The sequence below is a fragment of the Heliangelus exortis genome, chromosome 1, assembly GCF_036169615.1.
Source record: "Heliangelus exortis chromosome 1, bHelExo1.hap1, whole genome shotgun sequence".
NCBI classification, from domain to species: Eukaryota; Metazoa; Chordata; class Aves; order Apodiformes; family Trochilidae; genus Heliangelus; species Heliangelus exortis.
The window spans coordinates 145694214-145709771 of NC_092422.1; the positions used below are offsets into that span (position 1 = coordinate 145694214).

General features: G+C 49.9%; 1 protein-coding gene across 2 annotated transcripts; it reads right to left on the bottom strand.

Moving 5' to 3' along the window:
- Nucleotides 1-3769: 3769 nt before the first annotated feature.
- Nucleotides 3770-8601, bottom strand: DNAL4 (dynein axonemal light chain 4). Of its 2 annotated transcripts, none has more exons than XM_071731023.1 (4): nucleotides 8519-8601; nucleotides 6947-7167; nucleotides 5933-6016; nucleotides 3770-4948 (listed from the first exon to the last, which is right to left on the bottom strand). In XM_071731023.1, exons 2-4 carry the CDS (start codon nucleotides 7016-7018, stop codon nucleotides 4784-4786), a joined length of 321 nt encoding a protein of 106 aa, XP_071587124.1. In that variant the 5' UTR covers nucleotides 7019-7167; nucleotides 8519-8601; the 3' UTR covers nucleotides 3770-4783. The 2 variants fall into 2 exon arrangements, with proteins under 2 accessions (XP_071587124.1, XP_071587133.1); XM_071731032.1 differs by having other exon boundaries at nucleotides 6947-7170; nucleotides 8519-8573.
- Between the last annotated feature and the right edge of the window lie 6957 nt (nucleotides 8602-15558).

Here is a 15558-nt window from a genome sequence, read left to right on the forward strand (position 1 = left end):
TTACCAGTGCTTGTTGTATCTGCACACTTGTAACCCAGGAGAGTTCTGCTGCTGCTGCTCAGCCAGAGCAATTTCATTACCCTGTCCCATCTATTCAAAACTGTATGTACTCAAATCCTCTTTCAAAAATCACAAAAATTAGGTAAAGTGAAGATGTGTGTCAGCATTGCTGCCAGGCAGGACTGGCAGTGTCAAGAATGCTCCCAGGGCCTCTGAAGCAGGCAGGGAAGCTGGGCAGGCAGAAGCAGGGATGTTGCATCAGCACAGAGGGGCAGTAGGACCCACTGAGGACCTGGAACAATTGGTATCCTGTGGAAGGCCAGCCCATTTTTATGAGAAATTCACCTTCCCACTGACACCTGGGATTCACCTGGGGATACAGAGCTGTGCTGCCCAGGCAGTCACCTGTTGGTGACTTGTAGGGAGTGAGCTTAGGATTTGTTAAGGGGCAGAGAAGCATGGGCATAACAAGGCTTGGGTACAGAGTCCAGAGTGGTGTTTTTATTTCCCAAAGGATGCAGATGGCACGTGGAATCCTGTACATCATCGTGCAGTCCTTCCTTGCTGTGTGATGTACAAGCAGCCACCTTGGACATCCTCGCACAAGCAGCGGGCAGGGGGGAGAACTGTAAAGGCCCCCTCCTCTGCCGCATCCCTGCACTACCCTCTTACTCACGTTGCCCTCTCCATCCCATGCCAGCTGAGCCCATGCCGGGCTCAGCCCCTTCCCAGGCAGTGTGGTGGGAACACGATGTTCCCGGTGTTCTCGGCTCGCCATGTCGCACGACAGTTGCCTGGAAACCGCCTCCGGCTGACACCATCAGCCGCCCCAGATCCAGCTCTGCTTTCCCCTTCCCCGTGCCTTGTGCTAACAAGATGGCCGAGGGCAACGGGGGCTCACAGAGAGGAGGAGGAGGAGGAGGAGGAGAGCTTTTTAGCCTGGCTGGCAAGCTCGAAGCCCTGTAGAAGAAGCCTGGTGGAGGGGAGCAGATGGCTTCCCTGGGGAATGGAACACAGCGTCTTGCTCTGGCAGGTTTGCTGGATCCAGTCTGGACATACGGTTTGGAAAGAAGGCACCTAGGAGGGGTTGTAGCTGGAACACAGGATCGTAGGTCATTGCTTAGCAGAAAAAAACACCAACAGACCCCATGTGTTAACTGCTTGCATCAAAGGAGCTGGGCTCAGCTTCCGCAGCAGGGCCACAGATTTCTTTATTCCAGAGCCAGTTCTGGGAGAGTGAGGGAAGTCAGAGACCCCCCCCCTCCTTTCAGTGCCTCGAACCAGCTCCAAACTGGGCTGAGGGGGATAGAAACCTTCCTCCCACACACGAGAGGTAGAGGGGACAGGGACCATATCGACTGAAGCCCCTCTTCCACCAGGAGTCCCCTCCCTTAGCTAAGGGAGTTTGCAATCCCCCCTCCACCCCAATTTAGCATCCCATGGTAGAACAGAGATGGGGGTATGAGATGGGGCACTCATCACCCCTATCACTTCAATGCTAGCAGGAAATATTAACCCAATGATTTTTTAGGCCCTCAGATATCAGTCCACAGCAACAAAGAGCTGGAGAGCTTCAAAGCTTGCCCCGACTGCCTGACACCATGTCAATGTACCTTGTTGCCATGACATTATTACAGAGAAGCGGTTGAGCTGGCACCTCTTTCTTCCCAGCTCCCCCCCACCAGCTCTTCCTCCATTTTCCCAACACCTTCCCCCTTTCCCAGCAGGTTCGAGTCACCCTTTGGGTGGAGGAGGAGGATCTGTACATCCGAAGACATTTCCACTGCTGGCACGGAGTCAGGACTCCCCAGCAGCTGATAATGATGTTGCCCATCTGCCCTCAGCAGGGAGGGATGAAGTCACGAAGCACAACTCTCTAAGCTGTTATCACAGCTTTCCGGGATGGGCAGATAGGCAGGGTCATTTTGGCTGGAACCGCTGCATCACCCTGTGGTTTTCATCTCCTTTTCTGCATCTGACTCAGCCTGATGCTTTGATGGGTAATGGCAGCGATAGGCAGGGGGCAAGAAATCAAGGGGAGAGGAGAACACAATAGCAAACCACCTGTTGCAAGCTCCCCCAACTCTCTGCTGAAAATTCAGTAAAAGCCTTCAGCAAGAGACTGTATTTCAACGGGCAAAAGCAGACAGGCCTTTGGTAGCTCTGAAGCATCAGCTGCAGAGAGGTCTCTTCTGGGAAAATACAAAACAAGGGATCATGTCTGATCCATGAACCATATTGCCCTGAAAATTACAGGCACACTTGTGTGACAGTTCCACAGCAAAAGGAAGGAGAAAGTCTTCGAACACACAGGGGGCAGCACAGCATGGTTCAGCTTGCAACAGGCACAAAAATTGACCTGTCTTAGTCAACATTTGCCTGACACGCACAGATGAATTTTGGGAAGCTGAGGTGTGTGTTTTCACGTATAGCATGGATGATGGACACACAAACCAGTTAAGATGGTTGGCTTCTTCATGGTGACTTCTTGTGGGAAAGCTGTTACCCTTGGAAACAAAAATACCCTTCCACCCTCCTGTCAGCCACCTTGCACTTACCTTGGGGGAGTCACCATGTGGGAGCTGACTTGCTGCCAATTCACACCCAGCTCACATCAATCTGTCTGCATGCTCATGCTTTGAGAAATCTGGGGAGCAGCCAGCATTCACCTATTGCCAAGGTGGGTCACAGAGACATTAGCATTGGTCATCTGGTGGCCAAAGAGATAACAGCCTGACAGGGAGGCCAAAAGATCATGTGCTGAGGTAAGCAGCTCCCTCTGATCATCACAGAATGATCATCTGCAGGTCAGCACGACCCTGCAGAGATGGCTGTGACCACCATGCTTGTGCATATGCACACAACAGTTAATAATTATTCATTAGTGTGAAATAAGCATGATGGAAGGGAGCATGGTATGGCTGAGGGTATCATCACACTCCAGCGCAGGGCATTCTAAAGACACTGGCTTTACATTTTCCTCTACATTTTATCACAGGAGATAAAACATTGAGAAAATAGAAAGTTATGGAACAGCAAATCACCTTTTCCACCTGTCAGATGCAGAAAGTGCCAATCAACAATACTTCCTTCATGCAAAGGCAGCCAGCTGGAGTGAGAGTGACCACACCAAGAGACACCAAATCAAAGGATTTGAACTCTTCTGCAAGTATCAGGGAATGATCAAATGGTTTGAGTTGGAAGAGGTCTTAAAGATCATCTAGTTCCAACATTCCTGCATGGGCAGGAGCACTTCCCAATAGACCAAGTTGCTCAAGGTACCAACTATCTTATGGTACCAGCTATGTGACCCCTTACCTTGCAAGTCCCTTCCACATGATCAATAAGGAATTACAGAAGATGTGAGGCCCAGCCAGCACCAATGGTCCAAATCTGAAATAATTTCTAATTGTTTTCATATTAGTCTTAATTCCTGAGACCCCAGAGGCCAGAGAAGATACACTGGCTGACTGGAGGACACAGGTACATTCACTTGCTGCTACTGTGTGGACTGAGGAACTTGGCCAGCAGCACTGTGGGCCTGGCAATCTTCCTCAGCATCATGGCTTGCACTGGTGAGAGGAACTGAAAAGGAAGGATGAGAGCACCTGTCTGGTACCTACAAGTCACCCAGCAAACAGGCAGGATGGACATCTGTCACTGTGCTCCCCCTGAGGTACAGCATTGCGTGCTTACTCCCATGTTTCCTGAGCTACTTTTCCTTCCAGTCTTTCACTTGGGGATTTTCATTTTAGAACACACCAAAAAGGACATTTTACTAAATCTTTATTGTAAAAACACAGTTCCCCAGATTTATATAAATAAGCCATATACGTAACATACAATTACGTTCATTCCATCCTCCAACACTGACAGCTTTTAAAAAAGAAAATCAAACAGGCTAAAAGAAGGCAAGTCCAAAAAGACATTAGGTTTCTGATGACCAAGTGCTATCTCACATGGAGCCTCCACCAGCCTCCAAACAAGATGCTGAAAGTACACAGCACTCGCAACACCCCCAAAAACTGACAGGGAGGCATTCAAGCCTTATGAAGAGCTCTCACCCACTCCCCAGGCATCGTCAGCCACCCGTGTTTCCATGCTGTCTCAGTGTGCAGTGGGTGAAAAAGGAGGGGGCAGTTTGCATAGCAACCTCCTACACACCCAGGCAGCTCAGCTGTTACACCATCTCAAAAGAAGTGGGGAAGGGCAATCCAAGGCTGCTTCCCTGTGGCTAACACTTCAGTGGGAAGCCCAAAGGGAGACCCTTGGCACTGCCAGTTCTCTATGGACATCTTTGTAGGGAAAGAGAAGCTATTCTCAGCATTCAGAGAAAGGAGCAACAGGGACTGGTCAGAGCCATACCACACAGCAGGGGAAAGGCAGAGAAGAGGGAACATGATGTGGAACAAGCAGGAGCAAAAAAACCCATAGGGCTAGATGGCACCCTTTCTTTTTTGCTTCCCCCTCCTCACACTGCTGTACAGCTCTGCAGCATGTTGTGAGATTATCTGTTCCCCATTTCTGTCCTGCTGCAGCTCAGACACCAAGGAAAGAGCCAGACAGATGAGAAATCCCACAAGCAAGGACAGGACAGCTTAGCAAGTTTATGCGCACGCACACACACTAAATATATGCATCCTATGGAACTCTTAAGTCGGTATGAAAAGAAAACCTTGACATTTAACTATTAAAAATAAAGCCCCACCTCCAGATTGTACAAAACTTGTCAAAAGAAGGAAGAAATCTCTTGTTTGCAGGGAGTCTGGGACCTGGCCAGATGTCAGGAGCACTTCCAGACACACACGGCCAGGCTGCCACCAAAGAACATGTACAGCAGATTCTTCACCTCATGAGTGATCTCAAAGCCAAAACCTTCCCCAATCACCACATGCCAGGAGGACCCAAATTTCTTGTCCATCATCTCTTTGATCATCTTGGCAGCACTCTAGAGAACATTAAGGAGAGCATAGGGTGAGACAGAGCAAGCACTGAGTTTTCATGCAAACATAAAAACATTTGCATGATTCAAGATCACTTGATCTTGAGAGAGATTCAGGTCACTAAGCTACATCTGTTTTTATAGGAGTCCATTTTTTTTTGCCTCCAGCTAATTACCAAAACACTGAAAGTAGGTTGACTTTTAAAAAGCTTGCTTCTCCCAGATCACACCCTGCTTGATCTAAAAAAAGAAGAGAAGATTGTGCAGTGACATGTGGTGTCTCAGGTAGAGTGGGACAGAAGGAAACTCTGGCCTCATAGCTTTACCTGGCTCCAACACAAAACTGCTCTGGCAGCAAGCAGTCTGTGCCCTGCCCAAAGAACAAGGTGTGTTCACCTTTATCTTTGGCTCTCAAAGTTAAGAGCAACCTTTTCAAAGATTGTATCTTCTGCATCACCCCCCATTTTCATGCTCTCAGTAATTTCACTCAAGTGTCTGAAAGCCAAGAGGTAAGACTTAATAGGCTGAACCTAACAGTTCAAAGACTTTCATGTGCTCAGCCCCCAAATAAGAGTCTTTTCCCCACTCTAGTGGGAGATGGGCTTGCTCAGCACTGAAGAGCAGATGGGAAGGGCCTGTGTCCACACAGCTCTGAGCCAAACCCTCAGGACACAGGGCTTTTTATGAACACAGAGGAAGCATGACACAGGCAAGGCAGGACCAGGAAGAAGGTAAGATTTTGGAGATGGCATCACAACTAATCTCAGCTTCCTGCAGAAAAGCAAAGTGCTCTTATGGATCTTGCTGACAAAGGGAACCGATTCTGAGATCTAGCAAACTCTTTATGTGCTTCTACCCTTGCTTAGTGCAGAAAGAGGGTAACAGGATGTCAGGATCTGACTCCTCTATGCCCCACACCACTAGCCCTACTCCTGCAGGTGCCCAGAGCTGCAGCAACTAAAGGCTGACCCTTTTGGAATTAGCTAGTACCTCGTTGTTGGTGGCATATTTCTCACAGGCTGTGACACATAGCTCCATGGCCTCTACACGCATCTCCTCTGGCATGTCTGTGTGCTGGAAAGAGCAAAAAAACCAAGAGAAACTAAGCAGAAAATGTAAGAGCTGGACACAAGACAACAGTAAGTACCCCTTATTTTTGTGCGTGCTATAGCAGGGGGCCTACACCGTGGGGTGGGGGCAAAAGGCAGGTATTCCACCTGGCTTTCAATGCTTGCTTCAAGGTGGGAAGCATCACCAACCACACAGGTTTGTCAGCACACTGAGCACTTCCACTGTTTCAGAGAATGGTCAATATGAAAACAGGGTGTTGCATTACAAGGGGTCCATTCATGCCTTTGTCCCAGCCAATCCATAATTCCCTACCTAACATGAAGACCAGCACTAAGTAAGCACGGCTTGAAGGAGGAGCTAACTACATTTGTTAGTTTTTCTGCTGTAAGATGAAAAAAAGCATATTAATACCACTCCAACCAGAGTCCTTAATTATTGCTATAAGCATAACAAAGAAGTCTACCTTGCACTTCTTCCTCTTCTGCTAACTGGCTGGCTAGCAAGATCTTTTACTCTAGCTCCTCTAGGGAAAAAAAAAAAAAAAAAAAAAGAAAGAACAAAAAACAAAACAAACAAAACAAACAACCAAACAAAAAACAAACAGAAAACACAAATGAACAAAAACCAAAAACCAACAACTAAAAAAACCCAAACAAGCTGCATCCAGAACACAGAAGTCCCAAAGGCAGCACGTTCAATCTATTGGACGGAACCCTTTGCCTCAGGCTTCCCCTGGCTGATGGGGGGAACAACTGTGTTGATCATCAAATGATTTGGGTAGGAAGGGGCCATAATGCTGACAAATTTCCCTGACAGAGGTCAAGAACAGGGAGAAAGCAGTACATGTTCTCACAGAAGCCACTCAGTGCGAGAAATTCTAGTTTAAGTGAACAAAGGTAACACTGGTAAAATGTATTCCATCCCTCTTCTTACCCTAATAAGTGGAAAGGTGTGAAGTCTTTTATAATCAGCCTCCTCCTTTTTCCCCTCCCCGGTGTCTGCCATGGTCCTTCCACAGTGACCCCGGGAAGAGGCAGAGGGGCTGCCTGGAGCTCAGCAAGGCACTGCAGCCTGGACAACCAAGGGGAACACAGCTCTGTGAACACAGGCAGAGCAGCTTCAGCAGGAGGGGAGACTTCTCAGGCCAGAGGACACTGCTTGAACAGAAACAAATATAAGAAAGGCAAAGAAAGATTTGAATTAAAACAGAAGACAAATAGGAGTGTTACGAGAACATTGTCCCATCTCAGTTACTTGCTGTTTCTCAGCACCATCTTCACACAGCATGCACTTAAGAGTGTTATCTTGCAGACCATTAATGCAAACAAATTTTAAAAACGTATCACTTTCCATTAACGAGGCTTCAAGAGCACAGCACTTCCCAGAAGCACTGACTGAGCTCAAGGGAAGAGCTGGGCCAGAGTACAGCTTTTGACAAGGAAGGAGAGAACAATACATCAGCTGTCTATTGATTAATTCCAAAAGGATTTTTCCAGGATGCTATTATCCATGAGGGTTTCAAACTGCGCATGACAAGCGAAGGGTAAGAGTATTTTAAGAACAAGACCATCGTGCATGTCTGGACGGAAATGTTTAACGGGAACATTTAGTCTGGTTTATGCACTTGCTCCTCACATCCCAGAGCATTTGTCAGCCAGGGAGGACCATATGGGAAAAGGCTGGACGGTGCCTCTGGGCCTAATTACCAATCAGGCTCTTCTTGGGCAATAAGAAGGCACACAACTGCCTGACTGGGGACATTTGGAACATTCCACTCTGCTCTTCCCTCTGGATCTCTCCTCAAGAACAAAGCACCATCCTCTCCTACCCTCAGAGAGCAAGTGTGACCCCACATTAAAAGAAAAACAGAATGAAGACAGTGTCAGGCAACGACAAACTAAGTGCTTATGCCAAACACGTAGAGCTCCTACGTACAGAATCAACTCTGACAGACTGCTGGCTCTCAAACGAAGATGGGGCCATGGGACCTGTATCAGTCCCCAACACCTCCACAGGACACCAGGCTGGCACCAGCCTCCCGCTGCGGGGCAAACCCTGGGGGGGGGGGGGCACTTCAACAGCCAGCTTGTCCCTGAGATATGGTCGAGGCCGCAGGCAGGGGCTGCCCCATGGGTCGGCAACAGCTTCCCCGGGTCGGTGCTGCCGACGGGCGGCTGTGCCAGTTAAAAGACGGGAGGTGAAGGGAGTCCTCCAGCTCCGAGACCTGAGCGGCACACCACAGACCCGTAAGAGAAATAGGAGCCATCGGTGGGGGAAAGGAAGGGGCACGGCATAGAGTAGGCGCCCCCGCCGTGGCTCCACGGGGTGAAGAAGGGGGGCGCGGCAAAACACGGGCCGGGCAGGCCACACAACAGAAGCAGCCAACTCACACCGGCCCACCGCCCTTCAGCCCCGCGGGAGGAGGAGGGAGGAGACTCTACAAGCAGCCTCCGACGCAGAGAAAAGAACGAAAGGGACGAGGGGGGGCCCCGGGCGCGGCCTCACCTCCGCCTCCGCGGCCCACACCACCGCCCCAGCACCGGTTGCTAAGGAAGAGCCGTGCTTGTCGTAGCAACCGGCGCAGGAAGTCCCACCTACCTCACCGTCCATTGGCTGCCAGCCTCCCCTCTGCGTGTCTGATTGGCGGCGCCCCTTGTCGGCTACAGCGGGGGGCTTGAGGCAGCGGGGTGTCCGCGGAGCGCCTGTCCCGCCCCACACCCTCCCGGCCAAGTCCCCCCAGAAGGAGATGGCGGGGAAGCAGTTGAGTTCGGAGGGGCGGAGCCCGGTCCGGTCCGGTGCTGTGCGGCTGTGTAGGACAGCTGTGATGCTGGGACAGCAGCTGCGAGGAGGAGCCGTGTCTTCCCCAAACCGGTGTTGGGAAAGGGGATTCATAGAATCATAGAATCAGCTGGGTTGGAAGGGACCTCAGAGATGATCAAGTCCAACCCTTGCTCCACTACCGCTGCAGTTACCAGACCATGGCACTGAGTGCCACATCCAGTCTCTTTTTAAATATCTCCAGGGACGGAGAATCCACTACTTCCCGGGGCAGCCCAGTCCAATGCTTGATCACCCTCTCAGTAAAGGAATTCTTTCTAATGTCTGACTTAAACCTCCCCCGGCACAACTTGAGACCGTGCCCTCTTGTCTTGCTGAGAGTTGCCTGGGAAAAGAGACCAACCCCCCCGTGGCTACCCCCTCCTTTCAGGGAGTTGTAGAGAGTGATGAGGTCTCCTCTGAGCCTCCTCCAGGCTGAACAGCCCCAGCTCCCTCAGCCTCTCCTCATAAGATCTGTATTCAGGAGGTTCCCAGCCTTAAACCCAACTTAACTTTTTTTATTTTAATGTAAATCCCCTTTGGGACCTAGTTGTACCCTTTCTTTGAAACAGCAAGGGGAAAATATTGGATCAGTTTGAAGAGATTAAAGGGGCTTGTGTGTTTTCACTGCATGTGAGAGGCAACAGCTCGAGTTTGTGTGTTGGTGCAACCGGAAAGCAAATGGAAAGGGCGCTGTGAGAGTGGGAATGGGTCGTGAGTTTGTGAGCAGCTCCTGTAACAGTAACCTCTGCCCCTTGGTCACCGTCCATGATGGGGTTACCTCCAGAGCTGGTGGATAAGGGAAGAGCAACTGAAGCCATCTCTCTGGGCTTGTGCAAAGCAGTTGACGCTGCCCCACACTTTGTCCTTGTCTTTATCAATAGATAAGGAATTGGCAGGAATTGGCTGGATGGCCATGCTCAAAGAGCTGCTGGTAATGGCTTGATGTTCATGAAGTATTCCTCAAGAGCTGGGTATGTTAAAAATCACTGTTGGTGACATGGACATTGGAATTGAGTGCACCCTCAGCAAGTCTGCCAATGACACCAAGTTGCGTGGTGTGATCAACAGCAAGAATCTACACCTAAGATGGAGCAATCCAAAGTACAAATGCAGTCTGGATGGAGAAGGTATTGAGAACAGCTCTGAGGAGAAGGATGTGGGGGTGTTGGTTGACGTGAGCTGACAATGTGTGCTTGCAGCCCAGAAAGCCAACTGTATCCTGGGCTGCATCAAAAGTGTGGCCCGCAGGTCAAGGGAGGTGATTTTCCTCCTCTGCTCCACTGTCATGAGACCCCACCTGGAGTTCTGTGTCCAGTTCTGGAGCCCCCAACACATAAGAATCACATGGAATTGTTGAAGTGAATACAGAGGAGGCCCGCAAAGATGATCAGAGGGCTGTTGTACCTCTCCTGTGAACACAGGTTGAGAGAGCTGGGGTTGTTCAGCCTGGAGAAGAGGAAGCTCTTACTACACCTCACAGCGGCCTTCCAGTGCCTGAAGGGAGCCTACAGGAAAGCTGGGGAGGGACCTTCTGCAAGGGCATGTGGGGGTAGGTCAAAGGGGAACAGTTTCAAACTGAGAGAGGGTAATTTAATTTAGACATAAGGAAGAAATCCTTTCCTGTAAGGGTGGTGAGACACTGAATAGGTTGCCCAGAGGAGCTGTAGATGACCTCTCCCTGGAAGTGTTCAAGGACAAGTTGGATGGGGCTTGGAGCAACCTGGTCCAGTGGAAAGTGTCCCTGCCCATAGCTAGAGTATTGGAACTGGATGATCTATAAGGTCCCTTTTAAACCAATTTATTCTATAATTCTATGATCCCCACTGATCTCTCTGTCCCCCTCCTGCACTCCATGGCCTTTATATTTGTAACATCCATTTGCTTTGAGGTTTTCCTTGTCTCTCAGCTCTTTAAGAAACCTGTTGTCTCTGCACCCTGCTAGCCAAACACTGGTTGCTTCTAGAACAGGGATTCAGCAGTTTCCTGAGGGTCTGGGATTTTATTGTCTGGAATTAATACAGCTGAAGAAGCAGCAATCTCCAGGATAATACTGAGGGGAAAGACTTATGTGCAAAGCCCTGTCTGCTGGGCATGATGTCTGGGTTTCTACCAGGGCCTGTCCTTGTCTTGCAGGGTGGCTTGTGGGCCAGGCCTCCCTTGCAGTCTTCTGGATGGCCTATATTTAAAATGTACTGCTTGATGGCTGTCCACTGGGAGGAGAATTACTTTTTAGCTGTCTGAGAAGGAAAGGAATAGGGGAGGAACAAGCTGGGTACTCTTCTGCCCCTGAGAGCAGGTGAAGAAGTCCTTTTCCCTCACTATAGTCTCTTAGGACATCTTGTTGCCTGTTCTGCTGGTGTAACAGAGATTCAGGCCTCTCATGGTTGTCATTTGCCTGACAAAATCAGTGTTGGAGGCAGCAAAGCCACCTCTGGGCTCGGGCAGGCAACGCTGCAGTGATCGTTTGTCTTTCCCTCTGCCGCTGGTGAGGGAACTGAAGCGCTGCCTCCTGTCCCCCTGACAGTCCACCTCCTGTGCCAGTTCCTTCTCCTTCCTCCTTTTGGCAGGCATCAGCCTCTTGCAACGAGATGGGCACAGAGCTAAAATTGTCAAGAGACAGATAAAAGCCTGGAGGTAATTTTTTTTTTTTTTTTTTTTTTTCCGAAGTAGATAATTAGGAATAGAACCTCTGCGAGGAAGGAGATCTTTCCGTCATCATTACTTTATCTCCGGGCAGCTACTCTGATCTCTCCAGGGACACAGTGCTTTCAAGCATGGTATTCTTGTCATGTCTTTTTCTTTTTTTATTTATATATTTTTTTAATCCCTATGTAGTTCACCCACTTTTGCAGCTAAGCAGCAAGTCGATGCAAGCTGGAGTGTTTGTGTGCACTTGCCTCTGTTCCTGTGTGTAAGGGGAGCACACATGCCTGTCTGATTCTGGGTTCAATTAAATGTGCTTTGGTTTTGATCAATGTGTCCCCAGGGAGTGTTTCCCTCGGGAAAAGCTGGGACTGGTTGTAAGGATTATTCATCTGCAGCTGCTAGGTGGAAAGCTAAGGAAACAATGGCCAACCCCAGATTGCAGAGATAGGAAAACTGGTTTTTTTGTGATTTTGGTGGTCACAAGGTAGAGGTGCCTCCTGAGGAAGGAGGGCATTGCACCAGCCTGTCCCCATCTGCAATGGCTTAGCAAAATGCTGGCAGTTGGGTTTCTGGACCATCAAGCTCAGTGTCTCCATGGGTTGCCTCTCTACAGTGCCACAAACCAGTCAAAGTGTTTTTGGGCCACCACAGGTAACAAGTCCCTTAGCTGCTAGCACAAAAGACACCTGCACAGCTGGGTTCACATCACATGGTCTTTATTTTCTGTACAGAGTGACCAGGTGCCTGTCTACAGGTGAAGGCAAGTCCAGAGCACATGATTCATGCATCTGGATCTGTAAGAAACTGTCATGCTACTCTGCTTGATCCTTTCTTATTCACCACTAATCACAAGTGGAAACTCTTTCAGTCCTTTTTGACAGCTATGATGAAATGCATTAAAAAAAAAAAAAAAAAAGTGCCATTTGCTACACGACATTAGATTGTGTAGGACTCCTTAGCTCAGAAATAAATGTAACCACCAACTGCAAAATGTATGTACACATCATACATACACTGCCCTGCGCCTTCTTTTAGCCATCTCCATCACTGATGGTAGGAGAGTGTATGGCAGGCTGGACTCTTCATTAGGTACAGGGCACCCACAGACTCTCTTTTTCTTGGCTGTTTCAGGCCAGGCTTTGGGACCTCCCTGTGGGCACAGACTCTGCTGTTCCCCATCCCCTCTCTGCGGAGCAGGTAAAGATAAAGTTAGGGACTGCTCTTCTGCCTGTCAGGTGCAGCTCAGGGGCTGGGTGCTACTCCCCACTACTTCAGGCAGCACTAAAGGACCTGGGCAGGGGACACAGGGCACACCGAGGTACACCCTGCAGCTGCCCTGGGGTTGGTAAAATGGTTGCAGCTCTCCAGAGGCAGGAGGAGCACTCAGGAGTCCCTGAAGGGGATGTTGAAGCCAAATTTCACTGGGATCAGACCCACCAATTCGTGCTGAGCCCAGAGAAGGCAAAGCTGGTGTGCAGGGATGGGTGGCTGCTGAAAGCAACTCAGCCCCCTGCTTCGGAGGAGAGAGGGCAACCAGGCTGGATTCCTTGGCCTCCTGGGCAAGGCAGTGCCTCACACGTGCCCTTAGCTGCTACCTCTAGTAACATCTGCTATCTCTAGTAACGTCTGCTGCCTCTAGTAATGTCTGCTGCTGCAGCACTAGCAGCCATTCCTGTGCCAGATGCTCTGGAAGGACGGCACGTTCCTCCCCATGTGAGTGTCACACGAGTCTTAATGAGCCTGCCTGGCTCCGGGAGGGAGCGGAGGAGGCTCCTGGCAGGATGGAGAGGCACAGGGGTGGCAATTAAGGCAGCACCCCCATTGCTAGGGCAGCACACGTAATGGGGGCTTTGGAAGTGTCACCTCCTGGGGTTGAAGTGAGGGCTGGCATGACCTAGTTTGAGGGGACTGAGAGGTTGACACGCTGCAAGGAGACAGGGTCTGGGAGCCTGAAGCTGGTACTGTGGGTGCCAGGGGGCACAGGAACTCCCCAAAGGCCACCCCAAGGCAGGGGTCCCAGGGCTGCCTGTGTCCCTGGAGCCTGCACTGATGGCAGTGCCCTCTGGAAATTTGGGCAGGGGCTGGAGGGGTTTAGGAGTTGTAGCGTTTTCTTCTCAAACCTGTAGCTGTCAGGCCTGAAGGTTTCCTGTTGCCGTGTTTGACCTGGCCTTCTTGTTCACTGCAGGATGAATGAAGCCCTTTTCAGAGGGAGATGCTTGAGTCTGGCTAAGCCCTTGGCCCTTCAGAAGCCCTGCAGCCCTGCAGATCAGGAAGGAACTGCCAAAGCCCAGTGGCTCTGCTCTGTCCGCCTCTTGGGTTGGCCTCTGCTTATTCTCCCTTTTCCCCTGCCCCATCTTAGACACAACACAGTGTCCTAGCTGAGTGCACCTACCCCAGTCGCAAAACCTTCTGTGCACCACTGCTAAAATTTTCCTTCCTTAAGCCCCCCAAGGGCAATGTTGTTGTTAGAATCATTGTTCCTTGTCTCTTCTGTGTGCAACACATTGTTTTCCAACCAGCTGCCCTTAGAGAGAGACTCAGGTCTTCTCCTGAGCACTGCTGGTTAATTTAGAAGCAAGCAATACGTGGCAGTCATTCTAATTGCTCCTTCCAGCCAGCAAAGCCATTGATTTGTTGTCTTCTCCACCTTTCAAGCCCCGTTGCAGGTTTGCACCTCAGCTTACCAAAAATAAAAGCTTCCTTCTTGCTATCTTCCTCCCCAGATCGGTGAGAAGCAGTCACCGCTTCCCACAGGGAACCAGGGCACAATGGAAATCAAATATTTATTCCTACTCATGATTTTCTGTCTCCCAACCAGTTCCTAATCTCCCCATGATGCCTTTGGTTCCTGAAGAGCCTCATGCGGAGGCATTTGCCGTAATATTTTTAAATGTCTGCATAAATTATATCAATTTACCTCACTCGTGGCTCCCCAGTTTGCCCAACTGGCTGTGACCCTGTATAGGAAGAGGAGGTCATGCTGCAGAAGCTGTGCTTCTGGGTCCCCCCTCTTTATCCCCCCTTTCTCCCATCCTGGCAGTGACAGATCCATATGTCCCAGGGACATGGCAGGGATTGGGATTGCACCAGCATCATCTCAGGGTGGAGACACTGAACTCCCTGCCTGAGCACCTCCTGTTGTACCTTTGTTTCTGCTTTTATGGGAGGGCTTCATATAGATTTTGGTGTGGGCTGGGTTTCTGTGCTCCAGAGGAATAGGTTTTATGCCAACAGTCTACACCAGCAGTCAGGATGTTTCCATCCTTCTTCATACTCCATCATGTCTTATGCCTTGGCCAAAGAGCCCCCATGCGGGGCTCCTGCAGTTTTACTAGCAGGGTCTTCTGGAAAAGTCTCCTTCCTTATTTCACCTCCTTCTAAGTTTGGGACCCCAGGAATGGTTTTGGACATTTTCTCCACCAAAAGGTGCCACGCTTCCTGACTATGCTGCTGTCATTTGGGTGCACAACCATAGGTCACCTGCTGAACCCTCTCCTGTTAGTGATGTGGAAGCAAGCCTCCAGCTCACCAAAGACCTTGAGCTTATGGTCCAGCTCAAGCACATATTCAGAGTTAATTTTTTTCTTCAAAAAACCCCCCAACTTTGAGATGTGCTGAAGAGCTGAAGAAGAAAGCCCTGGAGCTTGTTTTATGGCATTAAATACCCTCCAGAAGGAGCAGCAGGAGCTGTAGGAATGGTGCTGGCCCAGCTAGGAGACCACACCAGCGAGGACAGGGCCCTGGGGAAAACTGAGCCCTCTGACTTTGTTTTCTCTTTATTCCAAATATCGGTGAGGTTGTGCCTTTCCTAGGAGGGACAGGATACACTGAGTGGGCAAAGTATTCTGCAGACCTGGATAGAGGTTGCTCTAGAATAGGTGGCACCAAGAGCTGTGCTGGGAGTGAACCAGCTTGTGCCTAGCTATGTCAGGAACTCATTACTAGTACTTAATTAGATCTATACACAATGTGAGCCCCTCAGCATCACAGTCTGATGTAGAGGTCATAATTTCCTAATGCCTTTTGCTTCTCTGTTGTCAGAGTTGGGGTTCCTTCTCCTTGGAGAGGTGCCTCCTCCA